Source organism: Cnephaeus nilssonii (genome assembly GCF_951640355.1).
Source record: "Cnephaeus nilssonii genome assembly, chromosome: 17".
Taxonomy (NCBI): Eukaryota; Metazoa; Chordata; class Mammalia; order Chiroptera; family Vespertilionidae; genus Cnephaeus; species Cnephaeus nilssonii.
Genome location: NC_137088.1, coordinates 46,227,770 through 46,251,719, shown reverse-complemented (window position 1 = coordinate 46,251,719; position 23,950 = coordinate 46,227,770). Strand labels below are relative to the sequence as shown.

Below are 23,950 nucleotides of genomic sequence, written 5' to 3'. Positions count from 1 at the left end.
GCCAGGACAGAATCACTCTTGAGTCACCACTAGATTCCCAGCCACTACATGAGTGATTGACACAGAATAGAGGCTCAATAAGTGTTTGTTGAATGAGTAAATGAATGGATGCAGACAGACCATGCCCTCTATTTACTCACAGTATAGCACTGTTTTCTATTGCATTATCTATGCTCTTTTTCAGAATTCTTATTTTTAAATTAAGCTATAAATGCTAAAAAATAAAATAAAATAAAATGACCTAGGAATTTAACATGGTGGGGGTGGTTAGTGGTGAGGTGGGTGGTGGGGAGATGAGTTAACATCCACTTAGGTTTATCAGAACATCCAACCACCAGCAGGGCATAGCGTGGTTTCACAAAAATGAAACTAAAGCCCCTTTTCATGTATTGTCTACAAAGTCTCAAAGAAAGTTTGAGAGTTGGTAGTTGCTAAATTAAATGGTCTTAATGATTAGTCTTTATATTAAATTAATAAAGCAATAGTTTTTTATCTCTCCTTTTATGGAAGGTTTTATACTGCCAAGAGTTTTTCTCAAATAATAATCCAATAAGTAGTGAAACAGTTCTGGGTACAAAGAGAGAGTAGATATATAGAAAGAGAAGGTGACAGACACAGAGGGAATTTGAGCCTTTTAATGTGAAATCTGATTTGCCTGTCAACCACGTTCCTGTAAGATTCAGATTGCCTGTATTAACGTGGTTAGTGTTTACACTTACATAGGATGGTTTTTGAGGGATGATTGGTTGAATTTTTCTTACTACTCACATTCACATATTTACAAACAAACTTTTGCACTATATTTTAAGATTTATATAAAGAAGAAAATAAAAACTATACTTAAGCTAACCATCAAAACTTACTTTACATTTTGGTATATTTCCTTGTCTTTTTGCCATTTATACACTTTACTGATTTTCTACAGTTGAGAGAGTTTTATATATATAATTTTCATTTAACTTTTTTTAAATCTTCACCTGAGGATATATTTTTATTGATTTGAGAGAAGAGGGGAAAGGAGAGAGAAAGAGAGAGAGAATCAAACCTGCAACCTTTTAGTGTTCAGGATAACACTCCAATCAACTGAGTCATCCAGCCAGGGCATTTAACTTTTTATCTTGAGTCTTGCCCATATCACTAAGCCATCTTCATAAATACAATTTCTTGTGACTGGAAATCCAAGCTGTTTATTTTTCAGAAATTATAAACATATATTGACATAGACCTTTGTCTGACTCTTTTATTTTATTTTTTTACTTTAGGATAGATTCATAAAGTGAAATTACTGAGTAAAATGGCATGTACATTTTAAAGGCTTTTGATACATGTAGTAAAATTGCTTTTTTGAATGATAAGGCCAATTTAATTCCTACTTGCTACATATGACAAGGCTTGATATCTTTGCTATATAAAAGGTCATACAAATAAATGAGAAAAGTGTTCTAATAGTAAAATAGATTAAAAATATAATCAGAAAATTTACTAAAACTAAAATTTACATATTCGTATAAGTATATATGAACAATATCAAATCTCATTAGGAATACAAATTATAATAAAAATACTATATTATTATTATAAATTTTCCTTTGAAAATATTCAAAGATAAGATGTTAACATTAGGGGAAGCTGAGTAAAGGGCATAGAGGGACTCTGTACTATTTTGGTAACTTTTCTATAGATCTAAAATTATTTCAAAATAAAAAGTAAAAAATTTAATTTGTTCATAAATAGCTGTAGTGCTTATTCAGTAACATCATTGTACTTACTGATCTTGTATAAATGAGCCAGTGAAATCCCAGAAACCTTCAATGAAGTATACCTAAGTAGCTCTTCTCTCAAGGTACATTATAGTATTAAAAACAAATGTAAGCTATTTCCAGTGAATACTCTTACTTATTGCACAAGTCTCTGAACCTACTCCAATATGTTATATACTCTCTCATTTAATCCTTGTACAGTCCTAGAAAATAAGCAGTAAAATTATCAGGCTCATTTTACAGATGAGAAAGCCAAGGATATAAGGTTGAGCAATGCATCCAAAATCATATTCTAAAATGATTTACTTTAATTGGTTTCATTTATAAGATCTGTCCATTTGGCAGAAATGGCTTACATTTGGGGATTGAATGTTTGTCTTTATTTCCAGCTGGATATGGTGTACCTTTTCCAACAGATGAGCCTACAGACATTATTCCACGGAGCTGCCAACTAACGACAGATGTTCCACAAGTCACACAGCTGCTAAACATGACCAAACTCCGCCAAACTATAATAAAACTCGGAGGTCATCCTCTAAGCTCAGCAGAATCAGGTATGCACTTAGGCACCTAAATTACAAGCATAATTATTTGTAAGACCAAAAGAAAAGGGAAAAAACAACCTTGCAATTACTCTTTATAGCTTGAAGTTAAATACTACACTTCAGCATTGACTCATGTCAGTGAAATATTATTTTAAATTTCTTTTTAGCAACTAAAATTTTCCCTGATTTTTTTACATAATAAATCAAAACATCCTCAATTATTCTTCTCCTTTTCCTACATGCTGCCATTTATACCTCCTAAACATCTCTTAAATCTGTCTATTCTGTCTTGTTTTTCATTCATTGTTCTGGTCCCGAGTCATTCATCTTAGCCTCCCAGTTAATCTCCACATTGCTGTAAGAACTCTCTTTCTGATAATAGAAATATGATCCTGTCACTCTAATTAAAGACTTTTTAAATTAAATGCCTTTCCAACCGACTATCTTAGAAAGCAACGTGAAAAGACCCTTGGGAACGCACACAAAGCCAGCCTCCCCTATCCCAAACCTACAGCACTCTGGGCTCTCACCTGTGGGCTTTCACATGTTCATATTTGGGGATTGCTGTTTCGTTGGCCTAAAATGGCTTCAAAGCTTGCCTTTCTGCTTGGAAAAACTCGCCATTTATCTTTCTAGACCAGTGGCTCCCAACCTTTTTTTGGCCATGCCCCACCTAAGCATCTCTAAAATCCTGATGCCCCCCGTGACATATAATTCTTATTATTCAAAAAGTGAACTCCTATTCACGTGGAGGGAGCCTACAAGGCCATTAACTTGGTCTAAACAAGCTTCCAAAGAACATGGCATCCATGAAAGAGAAAAATAAAAGAACGAAAGGACAGTTGAAATACTGAGGAAGAAATCACTAAGAAATTGTTTAAAAATTATAATATGAAATGATATGAAAAAGTAGCAAATAAAGTTTCAAAACATATAACAAATAACTGAAATGCATAAATATGTCACAATATATATTTATATACTATATATGAGGCCCCTAGAACCATTAAAAAATGCAAAACATTCACTGTTAATAACTCATTCTCGAATTGACCCCTTAAAAATCAAATTGCCCCTCTGTGGGGTATGTGCCCCACGTTGGGAACCACTGTTCTAGACCCAACTCAAAGGCCACCTCTTCTATGCAGCCTTTCCTAACTCTAACAAGCATTGTTCTCTTTCCATGATTTCCCCCTTTTCTTTTTCTTACTTTCTTTTTTTGCAGTACTTTTTCATATGTCTGCATTCCCCAATAAAGTATGACTTCCTCATTCTTCTATTTCCCTAGCTTCTAACACAGCGCTTGCTGATTACCCCGGGCCAGGTGCTACAGACTCAAATTACAAAAGAGGCCAGTCAGAAAACATAAATAAATAGTGACCTGGATGCCTGGATATTTGACACATAGAAACATTTTCTACTTCAAAAGTGAGCCTTATTGGTAGTGGAGGGGAATTAGGAAAGAGGGTTGAGATAGTGCATCAAAGATGTGTTCTCTACTATTAAAGCAGTAAATTAACTACTATGCAAATGATACAGTTGGTGGGGAATAACACTCAGCCCCCCCTTTTTTTAAAATATATTTTATTGATTTTTTACAGAGAGGAAGGGAGAGGGATAGAGAGTTAGAAACGTTGATGAGAGAGAAACATCGACCAGCTGCCCACTGCACATCCCCCACTAGGGACGTGCCCACAACCAATGTACATGCCCTTGACCGGAATCGAACCTGGGACCCTTCAGTCCGCAGACCGACGCTCTATCCACTGAGCCAAACCGGTTTCTGCACACTCAGCCCCTTTGAGGGAGCTGTAGGGAGTGGTGAGGGCTGCAGCAAACTAGAAGCTCATTGTGCTGGAGAAGGGGAAACTGCAGTTCAGTTCTGGCCAAGTGCTGCCTTGCTGGAATGCAGGCCCAGTCTCACAGTTCTTCCTTTTTTTCCCCAAGAATGGTATCCCGATGTTTATGAGAAATCTCCCAATTTTAAAATATTATCAACAGTCTAAATTTTTTGTAAGCCTAACAAAACATGCCAGTGCATGCCAGTTCTCTGCCCCTGCAGTAGTCACCGTAGCTACTGACCAAATGAATGAATAGTGCTCTACAAATCAAGAAGCCTAATATTATTTAGATGAGTTGTTCTCAACCTCCTGTATTTTAGAATCACCTGAGATATTTTCAAAATAACTGATACCAAAATTTTTTTATTATAATGTCTATGCTTCATTCCAAGAGATTCTGATTTAATTGGCCTGGGATGAATTTTTTTAAGCTCCCCCAGCAATTCTGATGTGCAGGGTTGAGAACCACTGAGTCACTTATCCCCACAAAGGTCGTATGGTTTAGATGATACTCATAAACACTGGAGTGATTCAGAGGGGGTGAAATGGTCCTAATAGGGCACTTGTGGAGGAAGTAGATTTTGAAAGTATTCAGTAAATTATTGTATAGGTGTTTATAATGAATAAATAAATAATAAGATTTATGGATGTGAGAGATGGTACAGCATACTTCATGGAGGAGTTTCCTGAGGGATTGCTAGGAGGAATAGCCTGAGTGGGCAGAACAGCTGTGTTGGGAACAAGAAGAGTGTGCCTCGTGTTCCTAAAGTAGAGAAATGATAACTTATTTTTAGGAAGTTGAAGTTGATGTCAGGATTCAATGTGAATTTGTAAGTCAAGTGAGACCAGAGATTAAGGATTACAACTAAAATGTCTTTGCAGCAAGTGTCTGTGAAAGTGGGACATAATGACCCTGAGAGGAACTGCAGGGGAAAGCTGGCAGGACTTTGTGATTCTCAGATAACAGGTGGGGAGGGGAGAGTGGCCAAAGTTTGGGAGGTCAACATAGAAATAGGAAAAGGAGATACCCAGGATGACATGAATGAGCTGCAAAAAAATGGACTCAGTTTTACTCTGTATTTATCCTATGTTCATTTAGTCTGGTGAATTTCTAATGTATCATCAGCACTACATGTCCTAAATGTTATATTTCTAAAGAATTGGGATTGATGTTATAACTTTTTCAGTGTAAACCCTGGCAGAAGACCATGTGTAAATAGGCACTACATTGTTAAGCTTTTTACTATTACTGACGTACAGAACAGTAGAGAGAATATATAATGAACCCCCATATCTCCATCACCTGCTTCCACAATTACCAACTTTGGGCAGAATTTTTTATAACAATGAAGGCATAAGTAGTGACAATTTGCACATTTATTATGTGCACTATCTTTAGATGGGTGGGGGGAGAAAGATATATACAATCCATTTTCATTACATGACATTTAGAAAAGATATAAAAGGATGAAAAAGATCCCATTACACAGACAGCCATTTTAAACACATTGGGTTAAAATTCAACCTTAATGGAAGATTTGCCACAGAATGAAATGAGTAAGAGTATTTTCTATAAGCAAACACACTATGTGCATCTAATAGGCTGTGATAGCTTTCAGTAATAGAAATGATTAAGCTGTAAAGCCTATCAGATAATTCTATGCGATTGTAAATGCTATTTGTCTTCTCTGTATCTCAATGTTTTAAGAATTAATTATGTCTTTAAAAGAGAATGTAAGTCTATAGCCAAATATTTTAAGTGTCTTTTTTATTTAAAGTTCAAGGATACATGATGCCTGAGATTAAAAAGGAAATTGAATAAATATTAATTGCATCATTAAATCAAAATTAAACAGAAACTTTCATAGGCCATATTTGATTCCAACTTGTAGAAGAAGATGTTAGTTCATATTTTGAAAATTTCATAAATGGGCTCTCAATGCATAATTTGAGTCATATATACAAAAAAGTAATAATAATCTAATAGCATATTTCTTCTGCCCTGTGAATCCCAATTATACTTAATATTCATTTATAATCATAGAGATTATTATTATTTCTCTTAAGTAAATCTCATTGCACATGTATGGCAGCTAAGATTACATGAACATATATTGAACTTTGTGGCTCTCTTTCTACAAATAATTTTTTTTAATGGTTATAAAGATGCTTAAGGAACTTAGTGCAAATTATAATAGCATAAAAAGGGAAATAGAGGCCATGAACCTATAAATAATTTTCAATTGCTAATTTTGACATGTGTGGGCTTTGAAATTAGATGAATATAATAATAATTTTGTTCTCTGTGTAAGATATTTTATCTGAAAAATGTAGCTTATGAATAGTGCCTAAGGACAGACTTTTTAATCACATAAAAGCCAGGAGATATTTCTTTATATGAACTAGGTATTTTTGTGCCTTTCTAAAAAAATGGACTCCCCCTGCTGAGATTTGAATTGCATGAGAACTGACGGTGTTTTTGTAATTGACTGTGCAGTGCTCGTGTAAATTATATTTTATTATAAATGCGCATATTGAGAGATCCCTTATGAAGCTGCTGCAGGAAGAAGTAGGGGTTTCCTATGGATGCTTTCCAGCATGTTTACCCAAGAAAAAAGAAAACATTGAGCCCAGCCTGGCCACTGTGGCTCAGTGGTTGAGCATCAACCTCAGAACCAGGAGTTCACAGTTTGATTCCTGGTCAGGGCTCTACCCTCAGTACAGGGTGTGCAGGAAGCAGCCAATCAATGATTCTCATTATTGATGTTTCTCGTTTCTCTCTCTCTCTCTCTCTCTCTCTCTCTCTCTCTCTCTCTCTCCCCCACCCCCGCTTCCTCTCTGAAATAAATACAAATATTTTTTAAAAGAAACATTGAAACTTCTGTTTTAGAGTACTTTTTATTCAATATCTTATAACTTGATCAAAAGGATTTAACAAAATTAATAAAATAATTGTATTTCCATAAAGCCAGTGTTACCACACATTTGTACTGTTCACTTGCCAATTCCATTCCTGGTACACATTAGCTAGTGAGTGTTAGTCTGCAGATGACTGTGAGACCTGATTATCTTATTTTCATTAATGGGACCCCAGTTTCATTGAACCAGAGAATCATGTCTGGTTATTGAAGTTGATCATTCAGCTACTAATGACAAGACGTGATAGTCCACTAAGCACAAATCAAAACTAATAATTTCTTAAAAATTAGGAGGCAGTTCTCTCAAGCGCCCTCCTTTCCACAGCAGCAGTCTCATTGGACTTTTGCTCCTTTTAAATAAGAAGCATCCCTATCTCCTAGCACAACCGCAAATAGGTGAATTAATGCATCTAGAAAAACCAGGAAATAATCATCTAACTGTAGTTGGCATTACTGAGGTTCTTATTAAAATTTCTTCTTGGATTCCACATTATGAAAGTAAAATTTGAGTCAAGTAACAAAATCTACTGTAAAGTAGAATCTAAAAACAAAAAAGGAGTAAGATTCTGACTTCAGGAAAAAACAAGACACTCTTTTTATTTTTGTTTCTTCTTTTCTAAATTCAGACCTTTGGTAAACCTTGTTTTAGGATTATTGGTTATAGAGATGCCACAATTTCTAGTTGCAATGTTTGATCCTAATTCAGAGTAAACTCAGCCACCTCTTACATTTGAAATGTATATCTTCTTTCTCTGTCTTTAGTAAAAATGAAGCATAATTAATCACATTCCTTCATTAAAAATTTTTAGATGTGAAAGGAAGTTAGTATGGATAGTGATCCAGTGTCTGTAATAGCACAAATCATTTATAGAGTCAATTTTAATTTTTCTGTGGTATTTCTGCCAAATGTCAAAAAAACTTTTATATGCAAGACATAATATTAAATATGAAAATACCTTTAATCAGTTTGATAATTGTGCTAATTTTGCAGGATTGACTTATTCCAACCTTTATATTTTTCCCATAGATGTCTATTACAGCATTGCTTATAATAACAAAAACCTAGAGACAAACTATTTCTACATAATAGGAAATTGATTAAATATGCACACAATAAGATATTGTGTATGCAGGTGTATAGATGAACCAATCTTCTTGTGATGGTCTAGCAAGGTCTCTAAGCCATGCCAATCAGCAAAAAATGGAGACAAAGAATGCTGTTTCTATATGATCTCAGTGATAGTGCTTATGGATGCTGGTATATGTATACATTTTTGAGGAAACATCAGAAACTTAATTACCTTTAGGACAGGGACTAGTAGAGGCAGTGGAGGAAAGATAAGACTTTTATTTCTCATATTATATCTTTATTAGAGAATTTTAATTTTCTAAATATATTCATGATTATGTCAACAGATGTATATTGCTACAATTATGAGGCATTTCTGATTTCTTCTGTACACTTTTCTGTCTTTTGAAAATCCAAAGAATTATTATTAAATTAAAATATATTTATCTATTTATATCAATATTTGCATTTAAAATACATAATGGGTTGTTTTACAAGGTAAAGTGGCCATAGAAACCTAACAGTAAAACAATTCAATTTGGTTTGTTTAATGAAATTAGCAGAAGTCTTAGCAGATAGATAGATCATCAAAGATGAAATATTGGGCTTCTAGGCATTTTAAATATTAAAAACCTTGAGGGTTTTTTTTTAATCTTGTAAACATAACTTAGACCTTGTTGGTATTAAGTTTGAAAAGTAGAATATTAAACCATGATTTTCATCATCCTGCCCATGTCAGAATACACTCTATTATGAGAATAAAACCAAATAACCAAAATAAACCAGGATTTTCAAATTGTACTGCAAAGAAGGTTCTGATGGTCTCTTCTGGGAGCGATGCAACTGAAGGTGACCCTAGCACTGGCTGAATGCAATCCCCTCTGTCCCCTGAACAGTGCAATGCCATAGGCCTCGAGATGGTCAGTCCCTCTTGCTCTGTTGTCTTCTGAAGCAACTGAGACTCTACTTCCACCTCTGCTGGCTCTGCTGTCCTTCCTAGGGCTGAGATTCATTGGGGTAGTGGTTTGTGACACCTGTCAAGATTGTACTGTCCCTTTAAGGTACCACATGCCACCACTGCTTACACAGCAGTCCTTTAGCACTTTATCCACCTCCTGTTTACTCAGACCTTCTCCACACTCTTGAGTCAACCGAGACAACCTACTTTATGTATCAGTCTCAACTGTTTACATGAACCGTAGCAAAAAACCAGAATCAAATCTAGTATTTACAATTTAGAATTAAAGTGAGTTATTGCCAAATGATGGGTGGGTTACCGTTATTTTCCAGCGTATAAGACCCCCTACTTTTGAGAAAATTTTCCTGGGTTAAAAGGTCGTCTTATACGCTGGAAAATACGGTATCTATTCTGAATGTTTGCATAAGGATGCAAACAAAATCAGGTGAGTATGGAACAGTGTATAAGTGAGGTTATCACACTTGGATGTAAAAATTTTCTATTTTGTGTATTTTTAAATAAATGTTAACACTAACCTGGCAAAATTAATTAATTAATTAAATAAAATACATAATGGGAAGGGGATCCAGAATTATTGGCAAAATAAAATCTTTAAGTATATAAATAAATATTAAATTTGTTTATTATTTAATAATGAAATATACTATATCATAATTCATGCTATATCAATATGAATTATGCTGACATACATTTTTACTAATAGTGAACATGGGATTAGAATCATCAATGACTTTCAATAACTCCCAAGACACACTATAACATCACCCTATTTTTATTTTCATCACAGCACTTATCATTACCTGATATTTTCTTGTTTACTTGTTTGCTTATTGCTGTCTCCCATTCTGGAATTTGAGCTTAAAAACTTCAGAGTCTTCTTTATTGTAGTATCCCTAGCTCCTAGCTCAATGCTTTACATGTCGGGAGCTCAGTAAGTTGGTTGATTAAGTGATCAAATTACTGAATCAAATGCTAGCCAAATAATTTGAGCAGGTAAGTATATTAAGCAACAAATCATCATCATCATTGTCTTCATCATTAAAGCTAACTTTATTTTAGTTTTTACTGTGTTCCAAGCACTAAACCCTTTACATAGTGTAATAGTCAAGGTCCTCCAGATGTATACATATACATATACATATACATATACATATACATATACATATACATCCTATATAATAAAAGGCTAATATGCAAATCGACCTAACAGCAGAACTACCAGTGGAATGACCAGTTGCTATTACATGCACTGACCACCAGGGGACAGATGCTCAATGCAGGAGCTGCCCCCAGTCCGCAGGCCCCAGGCCAGCCAAGGCAGGTGCCAGCAGGGGCCTCTGATTGCCCTGCTGGTCACCCCACAGATCAGCCCTGATTGCTGGCCAGGCCTAGGGACCCTACCCATGCACAAATTTTGTTCATCGGGCCTCTAGTATACATATACATATACATATACATATATACATATACATATACATATATACATATACATATACATATACATATACATATACATATACATATAACTTCCATCATTTGGCTTAGAAATAGAAGTTTCCTATAACAGAAGAAGGCTTCCCAGAAACTAATTCTTAAAAGTAATAGAAATCCTACATAATAAAAGGGTAATATGTAAATTACCATCACTCCGCTACACCCACGATTGGGCCAGCGGGAGGCGCGGGGGCGAGACTCGGGGTGGCCGGGGTAGTGATTGGGCCAGCAGGACACTGAGCTTGCGCCACCAGCGGCGGCGCTAGCTCAGCGTCTGCGTCATGACTGTGCTGCGGCACAGAAGGGGCCTCTGGGGAAGCCAGCCGGGCATCTGGAGGCCCCAGCTGACGAGGCAGCGCGGGCGGGCAGCGCGGCTCCCGGGGGAGGAGTCTGGTGGCAGTTGGGCCGCAGGAGTGCGCGGTGGTGTCCGCAGAGGATGCGGGTTTCCACGCAGCTCGGGCCGGCCAAGGGAGGGCTCGTGAGGGAGCCGGAAGGCAGAGGAGGCGGCGGCGGCCCCAGCCTTCCTGGGCGGGAGGCAAAGGCAAGACCCCGGCCTGGGCTCCGGCCGCAGGAGGACCATGCCCCTGCCCCGCTTCGCCCTAGGGGCCCAGGGACTTCGGAGCTGCCAGCCACACCTGGTCCCGACCAGCGGACAGACAGCCTACACGTGCATGATTTAATCATGCACTGGGCCTCTAGTTGCATCATAATGGAGGGCAGTAGTTAAGAATGCATTGGTGAAACCGCACTGCCTGGTTATCCCAGCTCTACCACTCACTAATTACTTTATCTCTGTGAGCCTCAGTCACTACTGGGAGAATAAAGGATTGTGAATGGACTTTGCAAATTATTAAATGCTATTCAAGAGGGAAGATATTTATTACATATTTATAAGCATTTACTCCCTACTAAGTATAGTATTTAGCATGTTTCATGTAATATAACAAAAAATACATTACTTAAGTGCAATTATTTTCCCAGTCTTATAACTAAAGAAGGTGAGGTTTAGAAAGGGTACCTTGTCTAAAATAATATTGCTTTACTAGATAAGCCTTTCTTTTGTATTTTTCACATTATTTATACCAATGCACATCTAGTAAAATAAAATTAATCTAATTCAAAGTCTGGATTCTAGTAGAAGTTTAATTCTGATTTGATTATTAGATAATAGATGTAAGTCTTGAGCATGACCCCTCAATGATTAGAGTTGAAAATTCAGTCGGATTTTCTGGTTAAGCTTTGAAATCCCTGCAAACAGAAATGACTATAATAATTACAACATTGTATCTTGAGACAAAAATGAATGTTTATTTTTCTAAAGGACAATTAGAGAGTAGACCCTCAGGTTTTATAATCTAACTACAAAGGCATGTACCCCTCAGTAAAATAGCAAAATAATTAATGGTAACATCTCTGACCTACACCAAGTTCATTTTCCACAAACTCAAAAAAATGAACTGCCTAGAGCATGGCTTTAATCTAATCTTGATTTTAACCTTATGTTATGCATATTGATGTCAGCTCTTAAAAGAGCTCCTTTTAGAATTCAAAAGGTATGCATTTCTACTTTTAGTTTTCTTTTAAGACTTTTATCATTATAGAAACTTTGTCCCTTCTACGTTTTACTTTAGAAACCAAAGGTCTGAATTACTTTTCCTTGTAGATTTTAATTAGGACCCTATTATAGTAAATACATAGTATGATACATGTTTATATCCTGTTAGTTAGAGCGTCGTCATGATATGCCAAGGCTGCGGGTTCGATCTCTTCTCAGGGCACATGAGAGTCAACCAATAAATGCATAAATAAGTGGAACAACAAAAGAGAAACTAAGTAGAGTATTGGTATACTTTGCTTTGTGGGGGGAAAATGTATTAAAATTTGTAAAAGTTAAAAAATAAATGTAAATTTAAATACACAGTGTTATATTATTCTTTAGAGAAATCTGATAGTAGATGCTCTTATAAAAATATAGAATCACGTAATTTTCTGTGATTTAGGGGATTATATCATGTCAGGTTTAAATATGTCTTTAATATCCAATGGGTAACTACCACTAAGCAAGAAATTCCTGAGAAATTCAAGGTACTTAGGAATTTTAATATTTTAAATAACTATGAACTAGTTGATATGTTTATTTTGTTGTAATTATAATTGGAACTGTGTCAGTATGATTTTTTAAAAAAAATTTATTAAGGTATAATTCACATAAACATTATATATTATTTTCAGGTGTGCAGCATAATGGTGTAATATTTGCATAATTATGAAATGATCACCACAATAAGTCTAGTTAACATAGTAACAAAAAAGTTTTTTCTTGTGATGAGGACTTTTAAGATCTACTCTCTTAGCAACTTTCAAACATGTCATAAAGTATTAACTATGCACATTGCATCCCAAGACAGTTGTACCTTTTTCAATGTGATTTTTTCAATACTCCTTCCCCAAAATCCTCTTTTTAGTCATAGATACTATCCTCAATTTTGGTGAGATTTATCCATTGTCTACCACGTGCTATGCTGGTTCAGTAGATGGGAGTACATACAGTACCAAATCAGTGGTCTTTCTACTCGAACTTAACTACTTAATGGGAGAACCTGCATATAGATAAAGAATATGAAAAAACATCAAGGAAATTGCCACTGTAAGATGTTTGAACAGAAAGATACACCCACACCCTCATGGTTTCCATCACTGGGGGAAAAAGGAGGGGCGGTTCTTATTATGGTACCAAAAATTCCCATCTAGGCCTATGCCATATTCCATACAGCCCTTCAGTACCCTCAGTGGCTATTTTTTTCTGGGAAATCCACATTTGAGAACAAAATCAATAGGTTAGGATTTGTTCTACTGGTCACAAAAGATCTGTAATTTGTGTGTCATTTCTTTCCATTATTGATCCTGAGAGACTAACAGTGTTTTGTTGACTAAATGGATATTTGTAAATGACTGGGGGGAAAAAAATACAGATTCACACATAGCTATGTCTATTTGTTAACACTACGAAATTTCTCCTATAACCTGAATAGGCATCTGACTCTGGTGCCATAGCACTGCTGATGTTGAGAGCCACACACCGTTTATGTAAATACCAATGTCTTGCTCACTGTTGACCCTTCTCTCTCATCCCCCACTTCCTGGCAGTTGTCCAGTTCTGTTCAGTCTTTCTCCTAGTTTTACACATAAAACCTTCCATTGGATTTTTCTTAAAATGAAATTCTAATCATAGTTAGAAATATTTAGTCATTCAATCCAACCTCTATTCTGACCCATTACATTTAATGATTCATTCATTTTACTCAGCAAGGTTTTATTATGTACTTTGTGTCAGGCACAGGTCTAGGTGCTAGAAATTTAGGGGTGACAAAACAGGCCACTGAGTTTATATCTACGGAAGCACACATTATCAGAGAAACCCATAAATGCATGTAAAAGTGCAATTCTGACAAGTTATGCAAAGGAAAGTTTATGGAAGTACCTGTACTGGGGGACTTTACCCTAGTCAGAGACGTCAGGGAAGATTATTTTGAGGAAGTGATACATGAGCAGAAACTTAACAGCCAAGAGGGAAAGCACTCTTATAGCCACGGAGACCAGCATATACAAATGTTCTGCTAGGCAGGAAGAACTGAGGATGCCCGTCTGCTGAGAGAGCAGAAAATGAGGGATATGAGGATGGAACATGCAGATTTTTGCAGGTGATTTTAAGGGTTTTTTCTTAATTCTATGAGTAGCAGGGAAGCCATTGAAACATTTTAAGTAAGGAAAGTGAATGACCCAGTCAGATTTATGTTTGAGTAAGACCATTCTGGCTATATTTTGGAGAAGGCACGGGACAGGGAGCCAGAGTAGATACAGTAGATCACTTGAGAGGCTTTTAAATCATCCAGGAGAGGGATGATGGTCGCTTGGATTGCATTGCTGGTGGAGAAGATGGAGAGAAGTAGACATGGATTGGATATGGAGAGGTTAGAGGGAGCTGCCAAGAATGACACCTAGATTCTGACTTTTCAACCTGGATGGATTTGGTACCACTCTTTAGACCAAGTTTTCAGTTTGATGTGTTTCTGAGACATCCAAGAGGCCCTGGTCAAGAAGGTACTGGATACAGGAGTGAAACTCAAAAGAGAGCACAGACTAGAGATAGAAATTAGGGAGTTTACCTGATATCTGAATCTGCCTTACAGTATTCAGAATAGCTTTCCAGGCATCTGCTTGAATACCTTCCAAGTGACAGAAAAGTCACTGCCTAAATTGTACTCATTTCTTCTGATTCTGCCATTTGGACAAATAGAATATGTCTTTTACCTATTAGGGCTTCGGGAATTTGAAGAAAACTGGAATCATTTATCTTCTCACCTAGCCATCCACCTCAGATCTTCTGTCCAGCAGAAGTCTCTCAGATGGATTCCGCAATCTAGCCCTTGCCCATCTCTTCGGCTTCCTTTATTATTACAAACACTAAAACAGACCCAAAATACCCTAAACACACACATTTTGCTCCCACTCAGATCAAAATATTTGGAGCTTTCTAAGTACAGCATGTTTTCACAACTTTTATTCCTTTTCTCATGCTATTGCCTGGAAAAGTGGTTTTTAATTCCCCCACACGTAAAATTGCAGCTCTACGGCAGAGGCTAATGAGACCAGCTAGCTGTCTGTAGGAATGTTTCAGGGAAATAGGTCAGACAGAAAGCCAGTGACTCTTTTTTTTCTATTCTCTTGCCATTCATTCTATGGTATTGTTAACAGCAACCTGATCTAAGGTAATCATCTACAGACAGTTTCTGTTTTATTCTGATGCTAGCAAGAAGGCTGTGCTGTAAGCTACACGCCACGGTTTGTGTGTTCAGGGACACTTTCAGAAAGGATCAGGTGTTTTGTTATCCTTGGGGAGCTATCCTTGCCCCCACCGGTTGCTGGTGGGAATAGGCTTCTTGAGATGTCAGGAGAAAAGGAATTTTCTGAGACTTGTACGGGAGGAGGAGATATTGTAGAAAATTTTATTTCTGTGGAATTAAACTCCTGAATTTCCCAGGTCCCATTTCTCTCTGTCCCGCCAAGGAAGAAGTCCATTTTGCCTTCAGTAGAGCTGGGATTAAAGCCATTGCTCAGAGTTTCGTTCCACGGTCTAATCCAGCATCAGCTAGTTTAGCTTGTGGTCCCCGCTACAGTCCATCATTTCATGGGACATGGGGTCCACATGGCCATGGGCCATTCAGCTTCTAGGAACACAGGCAACTGCAAGAGGGCAACAAGAGCCAAGAGTCCCAAGCGTATGAACTGCTTTATCTGGGAATTATGTATTTCCAAATTTTCACTGGCTTGTAGTGGCCCCCACCCCCTCTGGCCAATGATTTCTGTCCCAGTTTAGACTGACAGGTGCATTTCCTATGTCACCCAGACTTTATTGCACATGTGCCCAGCTCCCCTTTGTCCAGTCCCTTCCCTCAGTGATGGGTCTGCAGAGGGAATGGATCAGTGGTTCCCTGGGGAGAGTAAAGTTGCAGCTTCCTAGTGAAGCTGCCCAGATGGCCATGCTTATAATGTCTGGCCTTCCCTTAGTTCTTTTTTTCCTGTTATTAATACCTAATTACAATGGTAATATTTTGAACTACTGATAGATACTTCAGAAAAGCTTCTTGGGTCCAGACTTCCAAGCTGGCAAAGCTTAGACAAATTTCACACCACACCAGTGGACTGAGTCAGGATTTCTAGGACTCTTTAGTCTGAAAGCAGATGGCTTCTTGAAAGCAGTTCACTGACCCAAGATCCAGAGGAACAATTACAGAGAACTGAATGGACTGATGAGGGAAATTTAATCATGGTTGCTTGTTTGGAAATATTGTTTTTGCAGTTGTAATGTTCTATTTTTATGTATATGTGAGGAAGCCCTTTTTATTTCGTTAGGTACTTTTTTTTTTTTTTTTTTTTGGTCAGTAGCTCTTAAATGTCCAGGACTATAAAACGAATGTGGACTCATTCAGAGCCAACATCATATTCCAGTTGGTCCTGTCTTGCAAGTGGGCACACCAGACAGTTTTTTAGGTTGTGGGCAGTATTTTGAGGCAAGGCCCATCACCCTCACCTGCTTTATTGGTGAGTGGAGGCTAACTACAGTCACAAGGAACCACACAGTTCTGGTCTAATCAAGCGTTCCTTAGGCAGCCTTCCATAGGGTCATTTAGAGACCCAGGCTCCTTTCATCTAGTTAGTGGCTTCTCTGGGAAAAGCCTTTCACTGAATCTTTTGCATCTTGTCAAGTGATGAGGGAAGAGAGAGCACAGAGGATTATGCAGGGGGTTTTAGGAAGTGGTTTACACTTTTCGCGTTCCATTAATCAGAACTCAGTCACATGGTTCATGGAACTACAGGGAAGGCTCAGAAATATAATGTATCTGTGTGCCCGGAAGGAAAAGGCAGCAGGGTGTGGTGAGCATACCTGCCTAATTCTGGAGGTGATACCAGTTGTCTCCTTCTCCCCCAAACCTTCAGTGATTCCCTGTTGCATACCAACTTTAGAGTAAGCTCTTAGCATGTAAAGGCTCTTTGCAATGTGACCCTAGTCCACCCTTCCAACTAAACTGGTAAATTCATTATTCCCCAAGCATACCCTACCCTTTTGCTCTTCCATGCCTTCATTCAGACACTTTCTCTGGCCTAGGGCACCCTACATCTCTTATTTTTGAACTCTTCAGTCATTCAAGGTCCATTCAGGAGGTCACTTGTGCTTCATTCCCAGTGGTCTGCCTTATGTTATAGTTACGTTTACTTGTACTATCACCTCCCTTCAGACTCCCTGATGGCAAGCAATATGTCTTATCTATTTTGTGTCATTGACAACCTCTAGGAAATACCTGAGAGAGTACTCAAGCAAATATTTGTTCAGTTGAGCTGGATCGTTTTATTTAAATTATTCCCTTAAAGAGAAAAATAAGATGTATTTTTTAGTAGTTTCCCACTTTTCTTTTTCTTTCTCTTTTTCTTTGAGGAAAAATATTTGTGGTAGTAGTTCTCAAATGATAGTGAGCTTGTTAAAATTATAGATTTCTGCCCACCCCTGTGCCCAAGATTCTAATTGTACAGATCTAATCTGATATTGGGCCCCTATCTCTGCATTTTTAATAAGTGCCATTACACTCATTAATCTACTGTTATTACCTTCCTTTAACAAAACAGATCAGTTCCTTAACAGAGGGACAGGTAGTGTGCGGAACAGTAAAAATCAAGATGTTTGTCATATCGCCTTTGGATCCAGAGTTCTTGGGCCACCTCCACTCTCTGGCAGAAGAAATAACCTGAGGATGTCCAGTGAGGTAGGAGCAAGGGTTGAGGAGCTTATCTCCAGTGAGTGGCAAGGGAGGGAAGGGTTGTTTCCAGTGCGGGGTTGGATGCGGTAGAATGAGGGGGTTTGAGAGACTACATGCCAAGAGCAGAAGGCTTGAGTAAGTTTTGAACAGAAAGTCTGGACTTTAAAAGACCTTAAAACTGTTTTCTTTTTGTCGTGTCAACACACTTAACAATTTTGAGTATTCTTTTCATTAAATGTGTTCACAAAACTTAAAGGTAAAAATATATGTGAGCACAGTTTGTGGTTCCCTTCAGGAGGGAGTTGGATCCTCACCAGAAACCTTACACTGAACAGATTCTCAAATGTTATATTTTTATTTTTAATTTCCTCTGAATTTCTGAAAATCACAGTGATTTTCACCTCAACTCCTACCTCCTAAAGATGGAGTGTAGCAAATAAGCACATTTTAATTTACATGTCTAGGAGACTTGTCTTTTTATCTTATTATTTCTCTCCTTGTTTCTAATTTTCTTTCATAACTTCCCTCTCTAACAACTTTGAACCTTCTCATTTCCTCTAGATTTTTTCCTCACTCTTTATTTCTCTAAATATTATTTCTTCCATGTAGGTTCTAGAAATAAATGCAGTTCCTATATTTTAAAATGTGCAAGTTAATTTCTTTTCCTTATAGACAATAAGATCCATTGGGTCCAAAAATAACCGATCATGCCAGCCATCCACAGTAGAGAGGTGTGTTAACAGTGCAGAAATGTCAGCTTTGCTGATTTCTGAGTCTGAGGAGCAAGGAGATAAAGAAAATATTCGCCAAATAAAGCTGACTGTACCTGTTCGTGGTAAGAATGAATCATGCATAAAGATTGGTAGCTACTGAAAATAGTGAGAAATGTCCTTGTTAAAATTGAAATTATATTTATGACTAGATCTTAAGTCCAGACAATTACCACATAGATATTGAAATATGTTTAGAATTCATATATATGTATATATATATATATATATATATATATATATATATATCCTCTGAAACCTATCATTCTATTTATTCCATTATTTCAAATTCTTATACTACCCTGTGTTTTTACTTTATGATGACTGCTAAGGAAATAATATAACATCCTTTTATCACTACATTTTAGGAATGTCATGTGCATTTTAAGTTTTTTTAACTTAATTTTATCTTTTAATTAATCTTTTTCATTTGTAAAGTGTTCTTTATCTTCTCTTATTAATACTAAGACAACCCTGTTGATGAAGAAAAGACTTCATCTCATTTTATAGATTGAGAGTTCAAAGTTAACAGAGAGGTACAGCGATTTGCAGTCTGTAATCATTGGAAGGAATTGAGACCGGAACCCACTTCCTGTCAGTTTTTCTACTCTTACTGGTCTGACTTTGTGAGAATTGAAATGGAGACATTTGAGTTCATTTTATTTGATTTAGAAATTAATGAACACTATTATAAATTATATCTTCCATGGAGTATTAAACTGAGCAAGGAAATGAATAACATAGATATTCAGTCCCAGCCCCACCTGTCTGTGAGACCTACCACTATCTGTGAGACCTTGGTCAAGTTTTTTAAACTCTGTAAGCCTCAGTTTCCTCATCTGTAAAATGGGGATACAATTACTACTGGCCATAGTAGTAGTGGTCAATAACAGCTGCTTCAAAGGGTCATTGTGAGGTTTTAATGAGAAAAACTCAGTCATATTGTGCCAAGAAATTAAGCATTCAGTAAACATTAAATGCTGCTTGCTATGAATATATTATTACAGAATTAAATTATACTTAAGAATTCTTTAGGTTTGATATCAGTCTTCTAGCGTTCTTCTGGAAACAACCCTCTAAATTCTCATTGCATCATACTTAACTATGCTTCCTTTTATTTTTTAATTTTTTAATATTTTTATTGAGTTCTAGAGAGAGAGGAAAGGGGAGAGAGAAAAAGAAACATCCATGTGAGAGCGGAACATAGATCAGCTGCCTCATGAACTCCCCCTAATGGGGATCAAGCCCACAACCCACAACCAGGCAACTATGCTTTCTCTTTTAAAGGAAGCAATAATTTTTCAGTATTGGCTGTCAATTTCATTTTTTATATTTTTAATATAGCATATTGCATGATTAACATTAATCAGATTACTTGTAGCTCTCTATAAGATTATGTCACATGAATAAAATGTATTGGTAATTTTGAAAACCTGATACAATCCTAATGTTAGAATAAGAATAAACACCTATTTTCTGTGAAGGAATAAGTTTTTATACAGCTTTACATAATGTCAAAATGATACATGAACATTCTCATTATAGCTATAATTATATTTACTGAGTTATTTCAAACCATATAGTACTTTCTGTTCTGGCTTTTTGTTCTTTGATACGAAAATGTACCAGCCAATCTGCATATTATGCATCCACATCCCCCTCAAGAACCATCAGCAGATAAGAATAATAACAGGAGAAGATTACGGTTAAAAAGCACCAACAGAGAAAGGACAGAGACACCCAGCGGTATGGCACTAATTCAATGCTATCTTATATCTGTATATTGTTCAGAGCAATGCAATCTCTCTCTGCAGGTTGTAAGTTTCAAAGAAATATGAACCAATTCATTTAAAATCTAAATGTCTGTTCTATAGGGATTGTAGAAATCAAATTTTCTGCAAAAGAATTGCTCTAGAGTCCTAACAGAGATTTGCTGGATTAAATAGACAGTACCACAGAAATAAAGGACTTTCTGATTCTACTCTCAAAGGCTGAATAAGTTTCAAGTTATTATTTTTTTTAAAGCCCACATTTGATAGAGGAAGTTCCTGACTATAGACTTTACTGAAATTGGGCTTAACTCATAATTTTTCATGTTTCATTTATGGCTCTTCTTTTTACATTGAGCTCTTTTCACATTGTTTTTGTTGTTGTTGTTGTTCGGTTGGGTGTTTTTTTTCTGCCTCTCCCTTTGAACTCCTTGCCATCTGATACTACAATGTAGGTTAAAATTTCAACTCTTTGCAACCAGTAAAGCATTAGACAAATATAGGTGGCTATTGTAGTTACTTTTTTTAAATGATGGATTTGAAGCATGTATGTGTACATTTCTTTACACCTGCATTAGTTTATCCTAAATCAAGCCCAGAATGTATCATGTGCACACCTGTTAGCATAATTTCTCAAAAATGTAGGGTTCTTGGGTAGGCCATAATTCAGCCTGCTAGGTTTCATGTTATTTTTACAAAATAATAGATAGAAAAATTAATTCTTCAGTAACTAATGCCTTACCCATTTTCTTAGGATCCTGAAGGAAAGAGCTTGGTTTAAAGGAGTGGAGGGAGTTCAGTAACAATTGTAATTTAAAGAAAACATTCCATTTTATGTAGAACCAATGGGAAAAAATATAAGACCCTTTAAAAATTACATGGGTTTTAGAATTTCTTTTATCACATATTGTAAAACTTAAATCTAAAATGTCCCCATGCAAATATTCAGGGATTATATTATGAGCCTCTACAAAAATGCCGCTGAGTTCATCTTAATACATTCTACTGAAAAGAAATTGCATATAACCTGCAGTGTCACCTCTAGCTTGCTTTACAATAATCATATAGTAAAGTACGCCAAATTAATACTATTCTTCAAAAAATAATTTTTATAAATATCACAAAAGTAATATGATGGAAACTATTTATTTACTAAAGGCAGTTCTTCAGGAAATAGCAGAAATGGAGATAAAGCAGCTGTCCTCATCACTGAGTCCCAGCAAGGAGCTGGGACGTTGAGCCCCAGCACTCCAGCTCCACAGTCTCCTGATGAATCAGGTTTGCATCTTTTTTATGCCATAATTGTCAATAATTAATAAGATATGAATGTGTTAAATATTTCAAACCCAGTCATTTTGAAAAGCCATGATGCAGTCATTTGCTAAAATCTATCATTTTAACCCCAATTTTATGTCAAACTTTAGTGGATGAAAGAATATTTTTATTTTCAAGTTTTAATGCACTGTTTGTCCTGTTCAGAATGAAAGTTTAAGACTTTGAAGTTTTCACATGACATTGTCACCCTGCCCAAAGGTAATTGTTGCATTTCTTCAGTCCTCTCTACGATGGAGATGGCTGGTTGTAGAGCATTGAGCCCATCCACATATCTTGCCTAGCAGGTGTGTAGTACTTTTAACAAAGGCAAATTGTTTCAGGGGTTCTTTTTTTTTTTCTTTTTTTTTTTTTTTTTTTTTGCAAATTGTTGTTGAGCAAGGGAGAAGGGAAAATAAATTATAATTGTTTGTAGTTTGTCAGTCTTATTTATGCAATGTTGAAACCTTCATTAAAATGTTAGGCGTAATTAGTGTCTTCGGCATAAATCTGACTGTGTAGAAAAACTAATTAGATGTTTAGGTGATCATTCTTGCATTTATCTTGTTTGCTGCAATATTGTGATTACACAGTCATTTACATACTTTCCTAAGAAAACACACCAAATTATTCATTACATTGATATGGAAATATTTGAGGTAAAACTACAAATTCCAAAAAAGCATGTGGTAGTGAGATAATTAGAGTTTGTTCGGTGTAAACACTCCTTTTACCTTGACTTTTTGACAGTTAGTAATATGTTTGGCAAGAGGTCATACAAGTTGTTTAATTGCATAATGAAGATTCCTGTATCTTTTCCTCCATTATTTTTTACATATCCATGAACATAATGCAACACATAGGGGGTTTTTAATTTTTCTCAACCTTTATTAAAGCACCAACTTTGTTTATAAAGCACCTGCTATGTGCTTAGCACCATACAAAGGGGTTTGCTGTCCAAAAGAGGACAGCCCAGTGAATCTATTCATTCCACCTGCCCACAGCTACACTGACTCGGGGCCTTCACATCCCCATGGAGGTGCTCAGGTGAAGTACATGCAGCCTGCCTTTGGCCATTTCCCTAGACTTTGTCCCTGAAAATGTGAAAGCCTTGTCCCTAATAGAGTTTCTCTAAGAAATGTGCATTTATCACCCTTTTTATAGGCAAATTCTGCTATACAATGATAGTCTTAGATTAAGAAACCGATGAATACAATTGTGATAAATACAATTTTATTTGTGTCACCAATGTTATTTTTTAAAGGTCTTTTTGTTTGTTGCTTGTGCTTTTGTAGTAAAAGCTTTAAAGTTTCAAGTTAGCAAATCTTAGCTATCTCTACAATATTTTTATTGTGATGGTAAATATAATAGGATTCAAGAATCAGGGGTAAAATAAACATGTCCACATTGTGACATAATGCAGAAAAATAAGTTGCATGAAAAATAAACTAAGTTAGAAAAAATGCTCAACTCTTCTGCTGTCATTCTAAACAAAGGCATGCTTTTAATTATGTCATTATATAGATTTGTCATTTCCAGCTTGCCTAGATCATAATTATAAAATCTACCTCAGTGTTGAGAAAAGATTATAATTTTTTAAAGTTTTGATTTTAAAAAATGTATCTCAGTGGTAGTATATAGTATTTTTAAAGAAAACAAATAATGCTGTGCAAAAAAAAATTCATATCAAAACATTCTCTCCTAAAATTAAATATAAAGGTCTTTTTCACCAGCAGAATCCACCAGTCACATTAGCAAATATTTCTGTGAATTTACTATCACTTGAAAAGTCTACTCAGCTTAGTCTGTGAAGTTTCCTGTTTCATTCGGTAGAATGGAAAAGAAATGCTGTTATCTTTTTCATGGTTTCCTCTCCTCCATGATTTATAATCCAGCCAGACAATGCCCACACACTTGTTTAAAGAGGCTTGTTAAGCACCCTGCCCTTCAGTTAAAAGAAGACATTAGTAAGTCAGCCCCTTTAATTTTGGATGATTTCCCCCTTCTGGAATGTCAAATTAATGAAACTGTGCTATAAAGAACTTGCTTCAAGACAGGTGATAATTATTTCAAACTTATAAATGTCTTGGCCAGTGTTTCAACTCAGATGGTGAGGAAGTGTATGTGAGTTGCCCAGAGCTGTAGGCACTGATCTATGGGTTAAATGTTTGGCAGATTACC

General features: G+C 36.3%; 1 protein-coding gene across 4 annotated transcripts in view; it reads left to right on the top strand.

Moving 5' to 3' along the window:
* CFAP20DC (CFAP20 domain containing) overlaps positions 1 to 23,950 on the top strand; it is a 223,321-nt gene that overhangs the window by 110,760 nt on the left and 88,611 nt on the right. For 3 of the 4 annotated variants that reach the window (XM_079794558.1, XM_079794555.1, XM_079794557.1), the window contains 5 exons: positions 2,150 to 2,314; positions 17,789 to 17,925; positions 18,592 to 18,754; positions 20,319 to 20,435; positions 21,617 to 21,736. In XM_079794558.1, coding sequence (XP_079650684.1) covers positions 2,150 to 2,314; positions 17,789 to 17,925; positions 18,592 to 18,754; positions 20,319 to 20,435; positions 21,617 to 21,736 — 702 coding nt within the window. The remainder of the gene's footprint in view (positions 1 to 2,149; positions 2,315 to 17,788; positions 17,926 to 18,591; positions 18,755 to 20,318; positions 20,436 to 21,616; positions 21,737 to 23,950) is intronic. The other variant, XM_079794556.1, reaches the window with a different exon arrangement.